This window comes from Primulina huaijiensis, chromosome 2 (assembly GCF_012295235.1).
Source record: "Primulina huaijiensis isolate GDHJ02 chromosome 2, ASM1229523v2, whole genome shotgun sequence".
NCBI classification, from domain to species: domain Eukaryota; kingdom Viridiplantae; phylum Streptophyta; class Magnoliopsida; order Lamiales; family Gesneriaceae; genus Primulina; species Primulina huaijiensis.
In genome coordinates this window covers 3,083,322-3,103,300 of record NC_133307.1, presented here as the reverse complement: position 1 = coordinate 3,103,300, position 19,979 = coordinate 3,083,322, and the positions used below count along the sequence as shown (strand labels likewise).

The 19,979-nt window shown below is 33.9% G+C and overlaps 2 protein-coding genes across 2 annotated transcripts; both read left to right on the top strand.

The window, feature by feature from the left end:
- Positions 1 to 5,738: 5,738 nt before the first annotated feature.
- LOC140964253 (MACPF domain-containing protein At4g24290-like) lies at positions 5,739 to 10,659 on the top strand. The gene is made up of 7 exons (XM_073423881.1): positions 5,739 to 6,152; positions 6,931 to 7,169; positions 8,101 to 8,299; positions 8,424 to 8,501; positions 8,597 to 8,780; positions 8,977 to 9,143; positions 9,763 to 10,659. Exons 1-7 carry the CDS (start codon positions 5,877 to 5,879, stop codon positions 10,465 to 10,467), a joined length of 1,848 nt encoding a protein of 615 aa, XP_073279982.1. The 5' UTR covers positions 5,739 to 5,876; the 3' UTR covers positions 10,468 to 10,659.
- A 1,887-nt stretch (positions 10,660 to 12,546) lies between these two features.
- Positions 12,547 to 18,817, top strand: LOC140964248 (leucine-rich repeat receptor protein kinase MSP1-like). The gene is made up of 2 exons (XM_073423868.1): positions 12,547 to 12,821; positions 14,799 to 18,817. The coding sequence occupies exon 2, from the start codon at positions 14,838 to 14,840 to the stop codon at positions 18,639 to 18,641; it is 3,804 nt and encodes a 1,267-aa protein (XP_073279969.1). The 5' UTR covers positions 12,547 to 12,821; positions 14,799 to 14,837; the 3' UTR covers positions 18,642 to 18,817.
- Positions 18,818 to 19,979: the final 1,162 nt, after the last annotated feature.

Below are 19,979 nucleotides of genomic sequence, written 5' to 3'. Positions count from 1 at the left end.
CATATGTATATTGTATATCTTGAATTGTCTTCTTAAAAATTCAAATAAGAAAGCCCAAAAAAATTAAAAGAGATAGATTCAAAAGAGTTTCAAATGGACATTAAATTACCCTTAATAATCAGAAATGTTTGACACTCAATACATGCAATTCGAGATTTTCATAATTTTAAAGAGTTAATGTATGATATAATTCTGTCAAAAGCATCCAATGTATAATTTTTGTCCCTTGGGATGTCTTATCTGAATTTTAAATAATAAATAATGCAATATTGCATATTATATTAGAAACCAATTTTATTCTATTTATCTTACTAAATTTATCTACTCCGAAATTAAATTCTGAAATGACTCCTCTTTTCAGCACTATATCTGAGTTGAATCCTTCCAAGATGTAATGTTCGTTTAAATTTGGATTTGTTCTTTGTTATGAACTACCTACATATGGAAATAACGAGACATTAGATAAAATCACAACCCATTTGGATAAAGATATTGATGAAACAATTATTGTTATCATTCAAATGTGTCAAACACGTGTCATGTCACAAAATTGTTTGTGAATGTGGATTTAGACGAAATTATTGAAATTTTATTAAATTTGATTTAAAAATATTTTTTTATCAAATGTTAAAAAATAATAATATATAGCTTCTCGAAAATTAGAGAATTAAATATGTATTAAGGTTGGTGGTCGACATCAATACACTAAACACGATAAGCATCATGTCATTGCCTTAGGCTAACACAATCTAAAATTTTGATATATAATAGTGATTATTAGCCAAAAAAATTAATCGACATGCGTTGTATTTAATTTTTTTTTAAAATTAACGAAAAAATAGTTTTTATTTTATTTTTTATAATTATATTATTTTTTCAATGTAAATTTCTATTCATTTTTCACTAATTTTTAATAATATCATCCCGTTCATCGCACGAGTTAAATACTAGTATGATTTAAGGCAAACATTTGTGTGAGACGGGTCGTATTTTACGAGATGGATCTCTTATTTGGGTCATCCATGAAAAAGTATAACTTTTCATGCTAAGAGTATTATTTTTTATTATGAATATCGGTAGGGTTGACTCGTCTCACAGATAAAGATTCGTGAGACCGTCTCACAAAAGACCTACTCATAATTTAAACCATTTTTTCAACAATCACTTTAATTAAAAAAATTGAAATTAAAATTTGATAATTAAAATAAATTTAAAATTTTCTAATTTTTAATGAGTTTTAAATTTTTTTACATAAATTTAAATTTTCATGCAAAAATATAAAAGGCTAAAAAAAAAAAAGAAAGATGTGAATTTTGGATATTCTAAAAATTTCACTTAGACAGCTTGATTTTATTTATGTAATTACAAGAAATTATATCTTTTTTTAAAAAAAAAAAAAACATGTAAATTTATTAAGCAAAATTATTCATTGCAAATTCAACCAACCGTGATCTACTATACTATTCATTCATACAAAAGACGAAGGAGATGGAGAGACAAAATTTGCGATTTTATGGGCTACTTTATTCGTCGATCTAGGTTCATAAACGATTTCAGAGATAACTGGTGCCTACAAAAGATGATTGATATCATATGCACACGTGTCAATATATTCAATGTCTTCCCGTAGGTTACTTAATGCTCACAGAACAAGAAGCGACTTGAACATTTTGAAAATTCTTTTCATATATTAACATTTCCTCGCCGAACAGCCTGTAACTCTCCATGGACAACAGGTAGAGGTCACCTTTTCTCTAACAATCTGGTATTCAAGAATAATTGCTAATTTTCCCTTCTAAAATAATATTGGAAGTTAACAAGATCATGGTTATTAAAAAAAAAATAAATTTTTAGGAGAAATTTGAAATGTTTCACTGTCAAGTTTGTTTTCTTAAATATAATATAGACTAGTAAAAGAAGTGCACGTGTTGCATATATTATTATTATTATTATTTTGAAGTGTAATTATGCAATTAAATATTTTAGTTTCCTCTAATGTAGTTACTCTAAAGATCTCACATTTAATAATATGTTGAGTTAACGGTGCATAAGTGAAAGTAGTATCTCATTGGATGTTTTTGTGTGTCAAGCTGCTGACGTTGCGCATCTGGTTGGCTAATAAGTCGTAAAAGTGTAACGTCGGATTTCAAAGGATAATAATGTTTCTACTGATGGCAGACACGATGGTACAGATAGGCTAAAACTGGTCTATAATATATATGAGACAAAACTAGAAGATAGACACAGACTTCTCCATACTCATGAGCCTAACAGCTCGATCCATTAGCATCCTAGTAGTTACACTTTACGTTGTTACGAGTATAAGAAATTAAAAGTACTTCTTAACTAACAATTATAACTTTTGATCTAATAATTAATGTTTGATCATTACAAATTCCTATCCGCTATACCACATAATAGTTTAGTGTTGAAAATTTTAATTTTTCTTTTTAATTTTTAATTTTTATTTTTTGACTTCATCAATTCATGCAAAACTTAATAAGCCCATAGAAATAAATATTCAACCTATATTGTCAAGTGTTATATAAAAAAAGAAATATATTATTAAGCCCATATCAGTAAAAATAAATATTCAGCCCAAATATATATTAGAATAATATGGCATCCACATTCTAGAAAGTTTCCTTAAATTTTTTATTGTGAAATATTAAGTTTGCAATCCTATGATGGATACTTTTGATGTTGAAATAAGCCAAATATACATATTATAACAAGTGACGTGTCCAAAAAAATTAGAGTAATGTTGTATGTACAACAACAATTCTTACAACAACAAAAATTCAATATAAAAATTCTATTTATCAAAATTTCACGATAAATTCAATATAAAATATCATGAAATGAAAACAAAATCTCACAACAAAATAGCAAAATATCACAATATAATTGTTGTAATTATCGTTATATTATTGATGAAATTATCACTATGAATGTTCAACTTTTATACACGTAACATTTATTGTGCCCATGGTTTTGACATTTTGCAAGTAACATTTATTGCGGCATTGATTTTGGCGTGTTAACTTCTTCTCTTCCATTAATACTTGTTTTCTATAAAAAAATATTTATTTCAAAGGTATAAAATATTCTAAAATTTAAAATGAATTAATTCCACTTGTCAATTAATGAAATGATAATAACAAATATTGTTGTTGCGCTTGTTACGGTTGTATCAGCATATAACGCGTGCATAAAAATCAAAAAATTTATCGAACATTTTTTTATATAATAAATAATAGTAATTATCTTAATATTTTAGTAGATACAAAAAAATTCATCTAATAAACATTATTGTAAGAACCTATTTTAGTAAATTTTATTAATAACTCAATAATTTGTTAAATCGTGTTAAATAACTCAAAATTTTTAAAATTAATTAATAACATTAAAAATCCATGTGAGGTTGCAAGTACAATTGATAGTCTACGCTAAACCAACAATTCACCAACCACCGTAAATCGACCCACCACTAACATCAATTTGATTCAATTTCGATCTTTTTTTTTCCAGTCTATGGTCGACGTGGTATCGAAATGACACGCATATCCTATATATGCAGTACCACATCAACACTCTCGATACAAATTTGACCATATCGAAAATAGATAAATACACATTATATATACATATGTGTGTATAGGGGTGTCAATTCGGGTGGATTGGGTCGGATTGAGCAATGATACTATTCAAAAATTGCTCAACCCAAGCCCGAACCAACCCGAACACTCTCAATCCGAATCAACCTATTAACCTCATTTTGAATTTTTTTAAATTTTTTTAAGAAAATTAAATAAAAATAAAAAAATAATAATATTTTAATTTAAACACATAATAACAAAATCTACTTAATATATATATATATATATATATATATATATGATTTAAATTTGAAAATATAATTGTAGAAAAATGAAATATATTTACTAAATCAAATAAACAATTATTTAAAAAATAAAAAATGTTCGAAATCAATATTAAATTATGAAAATTTATGATCTAAATATACAATAAATATTTTTTCAGACATACAATATATAAAAACGTAGGTAATATTTATTAATTATATTTTTTAAAATTTTCGGGTCAATCCGAACCCAATCCAACCCGATCATTTTTTCTGGGTCAGCTATCGGGTCCAATCCGATCTGACCCGAACCCGAAAATCCCAAACCCAAACTTGATTTTTTTAGGTTAAAATCTGTCGTATTGATAGGTCATGTCTCATTTTGACAACCCTACATATGTTATATATCTATGCTATTATATTAAATGTGAGTACATGATAATAACTACCTAAAGATGACACCATTTTTTTTTCCAATTTTACCCTTATATGATATTAATATTACACTTTTGTTTTTTTGTTTTTTTTTATTTCAACACACACTTTTATTTGTATTTATTTATATTTCACCAATTCAAATATCAATTGAGTCCTTCCATAATTTGTCAAATTTCACTTTAGTCCATCGAGATTCGATAATAATAAAAAAGATTGTACACACACGTATCACGTGTGCATAGTTACTAGTACAATGATATTTTTTAAAAAAATTTTAAATTTTCGGGCCAATCCGGACCCAATCCAACCCGATCATTTTTTCTGCTGACCCGAACTCGAAAATCTCAAACCCAAACTTCTTTTTTTTGGGTTAAATCGTATTATGTTGATAGAGCGTATCTCATTTTGACAACACTAAAAGATGATATATATACAATTGACGAGGACAAAGTTAGTTGTTAGAATAGATTAGAGTAGGACAATGTAAGTGTGACCATTGCCAAATCCACAACTTTCATCAACATATTTTCTACACCCACCAAAGTGGACCACTCTCTTAAATTTCTGAATTCATCTCTTTTATATTATAACATATGATATTATATTATGAACTTACTTCCCATTTGCTTTACTTTTTGGCATTTATCATGCAATTATTCGAATAATGTAATACTTTAGTAATTAAAAGATTATGACAGCAAATTATTGGATAATATATGGGGGAGTGTTTAGTTGTCTTTGTAGAGTTCTTCGAATCGAATCGAATCGAATCGAATCGAATCGTGATAAGGTGATTCTTTCGATATGCACGTTTATCTTTATTTAATCTAGTTCAATCAATCAATACATAACAATCAAATATCTCGATTTATCGCAAATATTTCTAATAATCACATCGAATAATCAATTAAAACTAACTACGATGTCGATTCATCACAAATAATTTCAATAATCGCATCAAATAGCCAATTAAAACTGATTACAATTGTTAAAAATTAGTTTTTAAAAATTACTTTGAATTTAAATTATTAGTTTAACAATCAAATTGAATAAAAACAATTTCTTTATTACAAAAATTTTTGTGTGACGATTTTGTGAGACAGGGTCTCTTGTTAGAATCGTATATTAATTTTTGTGTTAAAAATATTATTTATTATTATATATATAAATAGATGTGATCAAATCTATGAGACCGTCGGACGAAAAAATTATGAGTAAGTCTCTTGTACTGTCTCACGAATTTTTATGTGTGAGGTGGGTCAACCCTACCGATATGTACAATAAAAAATAATACTCTTAACATAAAAAATAATATCTTTTTATAGATGATTCAAATAACATATTCGAGTCACGAACTGTCTCACATGAGTTGAAAAATTATATGACATTGTAATTCAAAAATGCTATTTGAGGCAAATCAAAACATGATGTCCAAATCAACAGCCGAAAGACGGTGAAAGTTTCAAACTGAAGTCTTTAGCATTCCCCATCAAACAACCCCCCTTCTCTTTCTCTCTCTCACACACACGCACTACTGTTCACCTTCAAGCCAAGACGACGCCGTTGCTCCGCCATGTCTGAATCCGAGGAGTACGAGAGTAGGCCCATAGAGGTGAGGGCGACGGAGGCTTTGGGCCAGGGGTTCGACCTTGCAAGTGACTTCAGGCTCAAGTTCGTGAAGAGGTGTCCCGAGGGTGGTAGATTGGTGGTTTTGGATGAAGAGACGAGGCGTGACGTTGTCGTGCCGGGGCTCGGCGGAGGAGTCACGATTCCGGGCGTGCCGGAGTGCATCCGTGTCGATAAAGGGGATCACATAAGGTTCAAGTCTGATGTTCTCCAGTTCAATCAGGTTATTTGTTTTTCTGAATTTTGTATCCTTATATGAGCTCGTGGGATTGCTTCTTCTTTTTAAAAAAAAGAAAAGAAAATTGACCTTTTTTAGATTGTTGTGGTGTTAGTTTATATCGGTGTTTGAAAGCATCAATCGATTAATCTGTTAATAAATAATTTGTTTTGGATATGTGTTTTGATCCGACATTGTTGGGTGTTGGCTAATAAGCTCGAACAACTCTTTTATGTAGAAGGGTAGTCTCTTGGGATTGGCTTGCTTTGAACTTGTGTGTGTGTAGTTCGGTGTCCAGGAAAGGATTTGTTTTCTTTAATCGACAGTGATCATATGACTTTGATGTCATGAAGAATAGAGTGAACTTTTGGGTGTGTGAGTGAGCCATCCAAACAACAGTCGTGTTATCATGTTAGTTATAGTTGTTGAAGATTGAATTATTTTTTAAAGAAAGATTAAAATTCCTCAATAAAATTTAAAATTTAAAAATGAAGGATAAGACATATTTCTGATCTATCCTATGTCAAACAAAATTAATGTGTGAACGGATATGTAATCTCGATATGAATAGATTCCACAGTTACTGATTTAAGCTAATATATAAGAAAGAAAGAATGGAATCATGAATTGTTTTCTGCGTGAGCCTGAATTCGTTGATTTGATCAGTTTGTCTGGTTACATGGATTTTGCCATTGAAAGGGTTGTTTATGACATATTATTTTAGTTTGTCTGTTTATATAAATTTTGAAGTTCTTTTAGCTAAGAAAAATTGTTTTTATTGAAGATGTCGGAGCTACTTAATCAGAAGTCGTCGGTCCAGGGAAAAGTGCCGTCCGGGTATCTTAATGCTATTTTTGATTTAACCGGAGCGTGGTTGAATGATGCTGAGGACGCTAAACATCTTGCATTTGATGGTTACTTCATTTCACTTTTCTGTTTGCACCTTAATGCATCACAGTTAGTTCTCCACGACCATGTGAAGAAGTCTGTTCCATCTCGTTGGAATCCAGCTGCATTATCCAGGTAAATTCAAGTTAACACCCTTCTCTCTTTTTGAAATCATGAGAAGTTTTAGGGTCGATAGCCATTATGAACATTATAGTAATTAAAGTACAAAAACCATGATAGTAGTCTTGGTATTATTTTAGTATATCAGAACTTTGAGTTGAGTGTAAAGCTTATGCCTATGGTTTCTGATGAATTTTATTGGCAGATAAGCCTTAATTTGGACTTCTAAAATTCATCCAAATTTGTTTTTGATTTCTGATTCCAAATCTCATAGTCATACTTGTATGCATAAACATTTAAGTTAGAACTGAGTAAGATTTTTACTTGTAACACTGAAAAAGTTTGAGTAGCCAAATAGTCTTTGATATGACACAAAAGTAGTGCTTTTGCCAAGTTGATGACTTCCCCTAGAAAAATTGTGGAGGATGGTAGTTGCTGCAGGATTAATGGCCTTTTCTATTGTAGAACTTTTTAAATGACACAATTATTTAGTGATTGAAACTTGGATTCTTGGTGTGCGTTGGTGTTGCATCTTATCAGCCCTATAAATAGTTTTTGTCGGTGTTGCATCTTATTAGCCCCATGAATAGTTTTTGCAGTGATTTTACCCTCTTAACCTGTTGAGAACGGGATACCATGAATGTGCCCTCCTTTTCTTAAAGCCATTGTGTTCTTGCTTCTATCGTTGGAAAATCTGACTTGTGCAAGTAGTGCTGTATTTTTCAAATACACCGTGGCATGTGAAAATGAGTCTCCGGTGCAGAATTTTTTTTGCAAGCTATAGTTCTTTCTTCTTTACAACCTTCCCCCAGAGCTTCCCCTTGCATTCATGCTCTAGATTCAGTTAGGCATGTGATTCCAACCTTGCCAAGTGTCCTCGAGAACTATTACCATCTATTTGTCATCTTCTATCTTGTCATGGTACTGATTGATATTTATTAGCCAGATTTATTGAGACCTACGGAACGCATATAGTTGTGGGATTGGCAGTCGGGGGCCAGGATTTACTTTGTGTTAAGCAGAGGTCATCTTCTACAGTTCCTTCAGCCGAACTCAAAGGATATTTGGAGGAACTTGGAGATTGTCTGTTCTCTGATGCTAATAGTCCTATTCTAGAGAGGAAGGCAAAGGATAACCCAAAAAAGGTCGGTACATGTTTGTGTATGTGTACTCTTGTGCATGTGTCTGTTTGTATCCATTTGTCGATTACTTGATTCTCGTTAGACTATACTATGATTGTTGAGTTCTTGAAATGGTTTCATTATGTAGGTTCCCGAGGTATTTACTCGTATGCTACAGCCACATACCATGCAATTTACCAGCATTACAGAAACATCAAGCAAGGATGTAAGTTACCCGTATATTTACATATATCAATAATAATAATTATTTTAATTACTGTTGCCATTATGATAGTTGATTTGTAATATTATTTGAATCAGGGACTCACAATTATATGGTCAAAAAGAGGTGGTGACATGTTTGCTCAAAGTCATTCCCGGTGGCTCCAGACAATGGCAGCTAATCCGGAAGCTATTCTTTTCAAATTTGTCCCCATTACCTCTCTACTTAATGGAATTCCTGGGAGTGGCTATCTTAGTCACGCCATTAACCTGTACTTACGGTGTATGCTCTTCTGATTCTCTCTGATGTGACCAATAAATTTCTTTCTTTACTTGTGGTGTATGCTCTTCTGATTCTCTGATACGACCAATAAATTTTTTTCTTTTGTTGTTATGCCTTTTTTGTCTACACTTATGCATGGGTTTTTCCTCCGGTATTAATTATTAATGGAAAATTAACGTTAATTTTCTCTTTGTAGACAAGCCAGCTATAGAAGATTTGCAATATTTTTTGGAGTTTCAAGTTCCGAGACAGTGGGCGCCTCTGTTCTGTGAGTTGCCCCTGAGGCATCAAAGAAGGAAAACATCTATCCCTTCATTGCAGTTCTGTTTCTTAGGTCCAAAGATTTATTTGAGCTCCACCCAGGTGTGCACTAAATTTTTACATTGGAAGCGAAATTATGCAAAGTCTCACTGCTCTTGATTAATTTTTGGAGTTCTAATCATGATTCTTTTATCCAAATAAAGCATTCCGCTTTATTATAGATGGTTGCACCATTCTTATCTTGATACTACACCCCAGCATGCTGGCTTACCTATGTCCTGTGTGCACGCATGAAATGATCACCTAGAGATTACTCAGATTGTATGATGTGAATTTGAATGAGTAGGACAAACATTTGGAATTTATTTAAATTATCGGTATGCTATCTGATGTCATGAACTGAATTCACTTCAAGTTATATTCTATATGGGAATCATGGCTCTTGGCAAAGTTTTTTCACCTGGTTATGTTATTTAGATGGTTATTTTAATAAATTGGTAATCAGAGGCAATCCCGAGGATGGGAATTGGCGAGCAGCGTAGGAGCAGTCCCCAATGAACGAGAGTTTGCGATTTCATGTGTAATTTTTTGTGAAATTACGGGGTTTCTAAGAATAACTGAGTCGCCTTCCTGAACTGAATTTCAATATCCTCTGTTAGTGATTGCACCTGTCGATAAAAAAAATAAAAAAAAAAACCTCATCATTTGAGCTCAATTGTAGGTTGTAAGTGATCAAAAACCCGTGCTTGGCCTCCGCCTATACCTGGAAGGAAAGAAAAGCAATCGTCTAGCTGTTCATGTAGAGCATCTTTCAAATCTTCCAGATATAATGGCATTTGCCTCATCTACTTCGACCGCACAGAAGCCCCAGTGGCGAGGCTCTGATGACTATGAATTCTCCGACCAGTTCTTAGAACCAGTCCGATGGAAGAAATTCTCAAATATATGCTCCTCCATTGTCAAACACGATCCCACCTGGGTTCAAGGAGAATCCAGTGGTGTTTTCATTGTGACCGGAGCACAGCTCATAATAAAGGGAAACTGGCCCCGAAAGGTCCTCCACCTCCGTCTACTTTACACCCACTTACCGAACTGCACGATCCGCAAAACAGAGTGGGCATCGACGCCCGAAGCATCTCGGAAGTCCAATTTTTTCACGAAACTTAGTACAACTTTCACGTTCACCCAAAGGGCCGTGGCTGATGCTCCGAAGCAGCCTGCGACAGCCCTTAATTCAGGTGTCTTCCCTGATGGTCCACCTGTGCCTGTTCGATCCACGAAGCTGCTTAAATATGTCGATACCACCGAAGTTTCACGAGGCCCATATGATGTCCCGGGACATTGGTTAGTAACTGCCGCTAAGTTGGTTGTTGAAGGTGGAAAAATAGGTTTGCATGTGAAGTTTGCTCTGTTAGATTACTCGTAAGTGTAGTTTCCTTTTTGTCAAATGGGAAGAGGGTTATAATTTCTTTTTGGTCTATTGTTTATATCATTCTTTGAACCCATGTTTGTGAATCTTATGCACCATATGCCTTGAATGATTCCCTCAAGAACCCATTCTAAACTAAAATAGTGTGATTTTAACATTAGCATTTTGACTGTAAGGTTGTGTTTGATCCACTGATCTGTATTTGTAGGATGTTGATTTTAAGTTTATCGATTTGCTTGAATAAACAAAATAAACGTAGATTTCATATCCATTTTATATCAAGTTATGATATATGTAGTGTTTTCAAATGTTCCAAGATATATTTCATTTGAAATCCATAACTCCATATCACTTCATTTAAAAGTAACAATTCAAGCGCAATCTAAGATTGACTTGGGATTTATGGATTTTGAGCTAAAAATTTCAAATCCATGTTATTCGAAATTCATTTTTTTACATTTTTTTACTTGTTTGTTAATTAGTACAATGGATTTTAAATTCCCAAAAAAATATAGTCATTTGAATCTTTTCTCGAAATTATTTTCTCAAATCCAAATCATTCAATTGAAATGCCACCTATAAATAATTTTTTTAATACAATTAATTATGATGTATTATATTTTGGGTATTTAGCAACATAACATGCACCCTTTGATACAACCATTATGACAAACTCCACCATTATATTATATTTTTGTTAGGTTTCACCATCAAATCAAATAAAGACAATGACTTTTGTACCCTTTTATGTTTTCAATTGAATCTGTCCGCAAATATCAAAATTAAATTAGCAATTTTGTCAATAAAATAAATGACTTAAAGAATTATTTCTAGGATCAGTTTTCATCGCAACATTAAAAGTAATAGATTTAAATGAGCATGATATGTTTTTATTCTTAAATCAATAGGTAAATAATTTGAAAGTAAAATTAAAAAGCATCAATTATTGTTTAATTTATTTTCAAATTTTAACAGTTCAAAGGTTGGGCTACTTGCGGACTCAGCAATGGAAGGCCCGTCGTCTGGGCTAAGTCCCTTATATTAATTGGGCTGGGCCGATTACTCGGCTGAGCTTATTGGGTCAGGCCTTCTTTGGTTGAGCCGACCTCCTTTCACTGTCAATCAATAAAGTCATTTGGTTCAAAATTAAAATAAAATATTTGAAATCTCTTACGTTATATTTTTATGCCCTAATTTCAAATTCACTCTTCATCTTAGTCATTTCATACATGTCACCGACTATAAATTATAAATACAGATCCTACATGTAAGGATAAATGTGGATCATTGAATATATTTTTAAATAACGCTACGCTCGATATGTAAAACCTCATTGATCGATAGCATTTGCATCACATATTAAAAGAAAGTAATGAACTATAAATTATAACTTCGGACCATCATGATAGTACATTCATATAACCCTTTGAAAAATCGTCAAACTTTAAATAAAATTATTTTGATTTAATCATCTCTTCTCCTACTTAGATCATATATTTTTAATACCAACTAGGATTTTGTTTTGAGTGGTAACTCTCTTGCCTTTTTTTTTTTTAAAATTTCAGAAATAATAACTAGCTACTAATTCCATAAATCCATCGGATTTTCGAAGTCAAAGTTGTTTCAAACTGGTAATAAAAGTAACCAGTATGGAGCCATCTTCACTGCAGACTATACCATGTTAAATAGTGTTTTATCCGACATTGGGTTATAATTATTTGTAAAAATTTGTGTGAGACGGTCTCACAGGTCGTATTTTGTGAGACATATATCTTATTTGGGTCATCAATGAAAAAGTATTACTTTTTATGCTAATAGTATTACTTTTTATTATGAATATCGATAGGGTTGACCAATCTTACAGATAAAGATTCGTGAGATCGTCTTACAAGAGACCGTCTCATAATTAATATAATTTTTTTAGAAAAACATAGAACTAAAATTTTTTGTCCTTCCAAAAATCAATATTTAGTTGTAACCGTCTGCTTTTTATGCATGTCACCAACTCCTCTTGATTACACAAAGCAGAGAGATTGATTAATTTCAGGTACATTCTCATGGGAGGCACGCCTTTCACACACACAAAACGACGCTCTTCGCTCTGCATACGGACTCTCTGTACAACAGAATCAAATCCCCATTTACCAGTCTCGCAAAATGATTTTCTAGTACGAAACGGTTGCAAAACAAATTTAGGACCCATAAACTCTATCACTAGGTGTTTCTGTTGATTTGCGTGCTCGCTCTTTTCTGCTTAAGCATCCTCGCTTCTGGGATTTTCTTGGGTTTGGGTTTTCGACAAGAAGATTGGTGAAGTTGGTATTGGGAAATTTCAAGCTCTTTCTAAAATGGTAATGTGAGGTTTTTTAGTGGTTTCTTAGTTTGCTCTTTTACGGCTTTTTTATTTATTTATTTATTTGTAGAAGATGATTGGCATTTGATTGTTGAATAAGTGTCTGAACTCTTCCTTTTTGGAAAACGTTGAGGCCCTTTCCAGTTGATATTCATTTTTGAGAGAAATTTGACAGAAGAAACTAGTTTAATGATCTGGGTGGTTACTATAGGCTGCAGCTTTAGCCTACGTGCATGCAGAAAGAGGTGTAAAGATTCTGGGCTAATTGATGGGAAATGGATGCTGTTTGAATGCATATATGTGTATGTATAGGTAAAAAAAATCATATATATATAAATTAGAGTCGACCATCGTCCTCCGAATCAAAATTTGTTCTTGGTTTTGGTCAGTAACCACAACTGAAATTGAGTTACTAAATAGTTCAGCTCCGAATTTGTTCGAAGTTTTAAGATCTTGAATATACACACCTTAGTTAATTTATATTATTTGACTTGATTTTGGTATATTAAATTTGAGCCTTGTTTTTAAATGTTTTTAAACAGAAATAAAATAGAGTTATCAAATATTTGAACCGGGGTTATTTTCTTCTTCACTAACAGTTAAAGTTTAAAGAAAGAATCAGCTTTTAGTTCAAATCTATGGGAATCCAAATTATCAAGAAACTGGATCAATTCCTGTTCTGTCATCTATTGATTGTTGAAATCGAAATGAGATTTGGATGATGTTTTTTTGGGTATCCCCACTGTGAATCTTTCTCGAGTCCAACGCCTGGGAATAAAGCTGGCATTTTTTTCCAGTTATTACTTGCCACCACTCACAATCAATACAAAGCTGACACCCAGAATTCCGTCAGGTGTTCCCTTTTGAAATTGCCATGAAATCTCTTAAGGGGGAACACTTTGCCTGATATTAAATGCCTACTTTTAAATTTCATTAAATTTCTTGGATTCTGCATTTGATCATTATTGGATTTTTTGTGTTCATAAATACTTAGCCCTAACATTTTTGTGTTAAAGACCATAGGCTGACACTTTTCTAGCATGTTCCATGTAAATGAAATCTAGAGTATTTTGGATTATTATCATAGTTCAATCATTGCTCCCGAGTTTGTGCGATGTATAAAAAAACCAATTCTTGGATTTAGGAAGATCATGATTTGTGGGCAGTCAATAAGTTAGCATCTGGTGGGGCTGGTGGCTTTTTTGAGGTTAGGAAATTTGAAGTCAGGCCCAAGGTAATTTCTTTATGATGTTTTTAATAGTCATAATTTTTCGTCTCCAAGGCCGATGACTCGTATCAAGATCAGCATGAGATCTTTTGCAATAAATTTTCGTTTTTCTTTTATCTCTAACACTTTTAATTAGGTTGGGCTGCCCAACTCCGGCCTGCCTGGCCTAACAAAAAAATAGATCCAACTATGAAATAAACTTGGGCTGGAAGGCTCATCCCAATCAAAGCCCGTTTTGATGCACTAGCACTTCTATAGTCCAAGTAATGAAACTGATTCAGTTGAATCATTCTCATCTCATGAATGATTGTAACAAAAAGTATGAGCAACCACGAGATGGATGTCTCCTCAAAGTTTTAAGTAACACATTTAATTTTTCTAAAAACAGAATTTTATTTTCAGAAAATAAGATTTTATTGGGGTGTGCGTGAGTGTATATACGTTAATACATATATACTATTCTATATCATATGCTGCTTCCTATTCAAAATTCTTGGTTCATCCTATATCATATGTTTTCCGCTTATGTGTTCTCAAGTGATGAAGTTGCAATTTATGGCATTTGCTTGAAATACAGCTCCTTGACCATTCAGTCTATGATTATTGATTACTTGTACAGTTGGTTTTTACAACTCTTCCATTAGATTATACAAAGTAGTTCTTATTTAGAATCATCTAAAGTAATTTACATGACAACAACAACAGGGTATTTTAGAAAATTTCATCTAATTTATTTCATAAACGCAGGCTTACCTTGATATCTGAAGTGCATCTGCTATCCTAAACATGCTCCTAACTACAAATGCTTGTTGGAAATCTTCTTGTGTTCTTCTCCTCATTATGCTCGTCTGCTGCATTTTGGAACTGTCTTTGAGTGCCATTTTACTCAATGATACTGACTTATTGAATGATCTAAGAAACTCCCTAGTTGATAAACAAGAGATTCCCCCGAGTTGGTTTGATCCGGAGACTTTTCCGTGCAAATGGGCTGGAATAAAGTGTGATGGTTTAGTAGTAAGCCATATAGAATTGCCATGTAAAAATAAACCACCTCATAACCTTCCATTGCCTAGGAAAATTGGTGAGTTTCGATCTCTCAAATATCTTAACCTCAGCCGCTGTGCTTTCACTGGTGAAATTTATCAAGAATTTTGGGACTTAGAGAATTTAGAGGTTCTTGATCTGAGTGACAATAGATTAACTGGAGTGCTGCCTCCAAGCATCGCTAAACTGAAATATCTGAAGCAACTTGTTCTTGATGACAATGGTTTTTCGGGAACTTTACCATCTACAATTGGTCTACTCACTCAGCTTAAGGAACTGTCTCTGCATTCAAATTTTTTTTCGGGAAATCTCCCAAAAGAACTTGGTAACCTTCAGCAAATGGAGTCTCTTGATATCAGCAACAACGTTTTCTCTGGGAGTCTTCCATTGAGTTTAGCTAATCTTACAAGGCTTTTGTACTTCAGTGCTCGACAGAACAAATTTTCGGGTAGTTTGTTTGCAGAAATTGGGAAACTACAGATGCTTCGAATTCTTGATTTTGCATGGAATTTTCTTACTGGTACCATACCATCTTCGATTGGCAATCTGACAAATCTTGAAGTACTTGATCTTCAGAATTGCAGGTTCAAAGGAAATGTTCCTGAAGAAATTTCAATGCTGAGTCACTTGAGTTACTTGAATCTAGCCCAGAATACTTTTGATGGAGAATTGCCTGCAAGTATTGGGAGGCTGATCAATCTAGTTTATCTCATTGCTCCAAACTCGGGGTTGCATGGAACCATACCTTCTGGTTTGGGAAACTGCAAGAATTTAAAGATAATAAATTTGTCTTTTAATTCATTTTCTGGTCACTTACCCTCTGATCTTGTAGGACTAGAGTCCATCAGTTCACTTCTCCTTGACTCAAACCATTTGTCAGGTCCAGTGCCCGAGTGGATTTCCGAGTGGAGAAAAGCCGAGTCTATTGTGCTCTCACAGAATCTTTTTACTGGGAATTTACCACTACTTAGTCTTCCTTCACTGACCCTTTTAGATGTAAGTGCCAACAAGCTATTTGGTAAAATATCTTCAGATATATGCAGTGCTCGGTCGCTGGCAACTCTTTCACTGTCAAGAAACAAATTCTCTGGTAGTATAGGTGATGCTTTCAGTGCCTGTTATAGCCTCACAGATTTGATATTGTCTGACAATGAAATCTCGGGTGAAATACCAGCCTATTTTGGAAAACTTGGACTGATAATTTTGGAACTCTCAAAAAACAAATTGCACGGTAGAATTCCAGATCAACTCTGGGAGTCCAAAACACTTATGGAGATCTCATTAAGCGATAATTTACTTGAAGGGACAATATCAAGTGCAGTTTCTAACGTCCTGACGCTTGAAAGACTGCAACTTGATAGTAATTTGTTTGAAGGCAACATCCCTTCTAGCATTGGAAAGCTTAAAAACCTGACTAATTTATCTTTACATGGCAATAAGTTAACTGGAAGTGTACCATCGGAAGTATTTAAGTGTTCAAACCTCGTATCTTTGGATCTCGGTGCAAATGGGTTGACAGGTGAAATTCCAAAATCCATATCTGAACTGAAGTTGTTAGACAACTTAGTCCTCTCAGACAATCATTTCTCTGGGTTCATACCCGAGGAGATTTGTTCCGGTTTCCAGAGAGTGTCTTTACCAGACTCAGAGTTCGTTCAACATTATGGCATGCTTGATCTGTCTCGTAATGACCTTGAGGGGCCGATTCCCGAATCAATCAGGAACTGCATCGTTATCACAGAACTACTTTTTCAGGGAAACAAGCTCAATGGGAGTATCCCTGATGGGTTGGCTTCACTTGTTAATTTAACTTTACTTGACTTGTCATCCAATAATTTATCAGGTTTCCTCGATTCTCAGTTTTTCTCAATGAAAAATCTTCAAGGCGTCGTGCTTTCTCATAACAACATTCGAGGGTCGATTCCTGATAATATAGGGTTGACAATGCCAAATCTAGCCAAGCTTGATCTCTCAAATAATGTCTTAACAGGTCCATTGCCAGCTTCACTATTCCGTATTAAAACTTTGTCCTATTTGGATGTCAGTTCAAATTATTTGTCCGGCTCAATTTCGTTCAACCTTGGAAGTGTCAGTTCTCTCCTGGTCTTAAATGCCAGCAACAACAAATTCTCTGGTTTCCTTGATGATTCAATCTCAAATCTAACATCTCTGTCTGTATTGGACCTTCACAACAACACATTAAGAGGAAAATTGCCTGTTTCTCTTGCAACACTTGTTGCATTGACGTATCTTGACATATCAGAAAACAAGTTTCAATATGATTTTCCCTGTAAAATTTGTGACATAGAAAGCCTCGCTTTTGCAAATTTCTCCAGCAACAGTTTCTCTACGGGCTATCCAGCCTCTTGCGCTGAGGCAAAGTCGTGTTTTCTTGGCCTACCTATGCTACCTTCTAGGAAAATTTATTCGTCCACTTCAATTGGGCGTCGTTGTTCATTGTTAGCTGTTGCTATTGGCGCGATAATCTTCTTGATCCTACTCTGTGGTCTTCTCAGATGGAAAATGCTGAAAAAGGACAGCACAGTTGTTGGCGGCTCCAATGGTAAGCCTGAGTCAGCTTCTAATGAGGGGCTTTTAGAAAAGAAAATAAAGGAGCCCTTGAGTATTAATGTTGCCACCTTCGAGTATACTCTGTTGCGGCTAAAAGCTGCTGATATTTTATCAGCAACTGAAAATTTTAGCAAGAGTTGTATCATTGGCGATGGTGGATTCGGGACGGTATACAAAGCAAGGCTTCCCGATGGACGAACTATAGCTGTCAAAAGGCTTAATGGAGGCCATTTACATGGGGAACGCGAATTCTTGGCCGAAATGGAGACTATTGGAAAGGTAAAACACGATAACTTACTATCATTGCTTGGTTATTGTGTGTTTGCAGATGAGAGATTCTTGATATATGAGTATATGGAAAATGGGAGCCTGGACTTTTGGCTGAGGAATCAGGCAGCTGCATTTGAAGGGCTCAACTGGGCTGCTCGGATCAAGATTGCCTTGGGGTCTGCTAAGGGGCTTGCTTTTCTGCACCACGGGTTCGTTCCCCACATCATTCACAGAGATGTAAAGTCCAGTAACATATTGCTAGACAAAAACTTTGAACCCCGTGTCTCGGATTTTGGCTTGGCTCGTATAATAAGTGCTTGCGAGAGCCATGTTTCGACCATTCTAGCTGGTACATTCGGTTACATACCCCCAGAATATGGCCAGAAAATGGTGGCCACGACCAAGGGAGACGTTTACAGCTTTGGAGTGGTGATGCTCGAGCTCGTAACTGGACGAGCACCTATTGGACAAGCCGATGTTGAGGGAGGCAATCTTGTAGGATGGGTGAGGTGGATGATTAAAAATGGCAGGGAATGTGAAATATTAGATCCTTTTTTGTCTCGTTTTTCATCGTTGAAGGATCAGATGTTGCGTGTTCTTGACATTGCAAGGTCATGCACATGCGACGAGCCGTGGATGCGGCCTACAATGATGGAGGTTGTTAAGCTGCTAAAAAAGGCCAAGATGGAGGATGGATGTTGCTGATATTGATCAAAACTTGGTGTTTCTATCTCTTTTCTGAGAGGAGTATGAGAATCTTCTTAAATGTTTGGTAGGATTATAAAAGCAATCTTACATTAGTTTACCTATGAATCCAAGTAAACTGGACAATATTTCTTTCAATCTATATGGACTCCATGCCTCCATCTAGTCATATATTGAATCACCACATTTTAAACTTTATTGTGTGCTCGTCTTGTGATAGAAAATATTGCTAGTAATCACTGAAACTGTCACATATCGAGTAGATATCGATGGTTATGCTACTCATCTTGAACTCGACAGAGTTGTACCTGATAACTTTTAGGCATAATTCGAACCTTGAACAACAAAACATGATTATATGAATTTTGAAATGGTAATTTCAATCCAATCATCCAAATCATGAAAATGAGCTTTAGATTAAATTCACATTTTCTTCCATTTTTTTCATAAAAAAATTATTACAATAAACCTTGTGAGTTATGACATATTTTCATTGTTTTAGCCCACTAAAAAACACATGATTATTGCTTGAAGAGAACTATTATTGAGCCTTCCTAAATGTCAAGCTCATATGGGACACAAGCCCAGAAATCTAAAAAAAAGTAAAGTCTATGGCACATGTTTTTCATTCTCAAGGTAAGCTATCATTTACATTTCAAACACTATTGTTTTATAACTTGAGCGTTTGAGAGTTTTTCGTGACTCTTTTTAATATTTGTACGTGAGATAAGTGACGACCCAAAGGATTTGATTCTTATAAATTGTCGGAGTGTCAGCTGACTACCTAGATTCTCTGGTTATCTGAATAATCTTTTTTTAGTTGATATTATTTCTTGACAACATAAATACGTAATAAACTTTCCAAAGAGAGCATTAAGAGGTTGTTAATAGAGGGACACCATGTTTTGAAACCTCAAACTTATTGTCAAACTAATGCATTGATCTTCTCTATGTTGAGTGAAGGAAGAAAATGTTACAGGTGGGGGTACATACAGTTTTGATCTATCGTATCAGCTTTTATGTTTATCAGTGATGTGTCATTCATCTATTTTATGTGATATATGTAACATATCTAAAGACCTAAAAAACCGTAGTATTGTTATTATTCATAAGAAAACTAACTTATGTCTTTTTTTTTTTTGCCCCCTGGATGCTTGGGGTCTGAGGGCAAAAACTTGCAAAAGTTAAAAATTTTAAAAATCTAAAATACATTNTTCTATTTTGTATAATATCAATCTCAGTATGTTATCTTGTTTTTTTTTCTTTTCGCAATTTTAATTTTAATTTTTTGCAAGACATCGTTATGGTTGACGTGGTATCATGGGCAGAGCTTCAACG

Bases quoted from the DNA above. Each gene is read 5' to 3' on its own strand.
- LOC140964253 (XM_073423881.1), top strand. From the start codon at position 5,877: ATGTCTGAATCCGAGGAGTACGAGAGTAGGCCCATAGAGGTGAGGGCG. The intron at 6,153-6,930 runs GTTATTTGTTTT...TTTTTATTGAAG, and splicing joins ATGTTCTCCAGTTCAATCAG to ATGTCGGAGCTACTTAATCA. The intron at 8,502-8,596 runs GTAAGTTACCCG...TATTTGAATCAG, and splicing joins CAGAAACATCAAGCAAGGAT to GGACTCACAATTATATGGTC.
- LOC140964248 (XM_073423868.1), top strand. From the start codon at position 14,838: ATGCTCCTAACTACAAATGCTTGTTGGAAATCTTCTTGTGTTCTTCTC.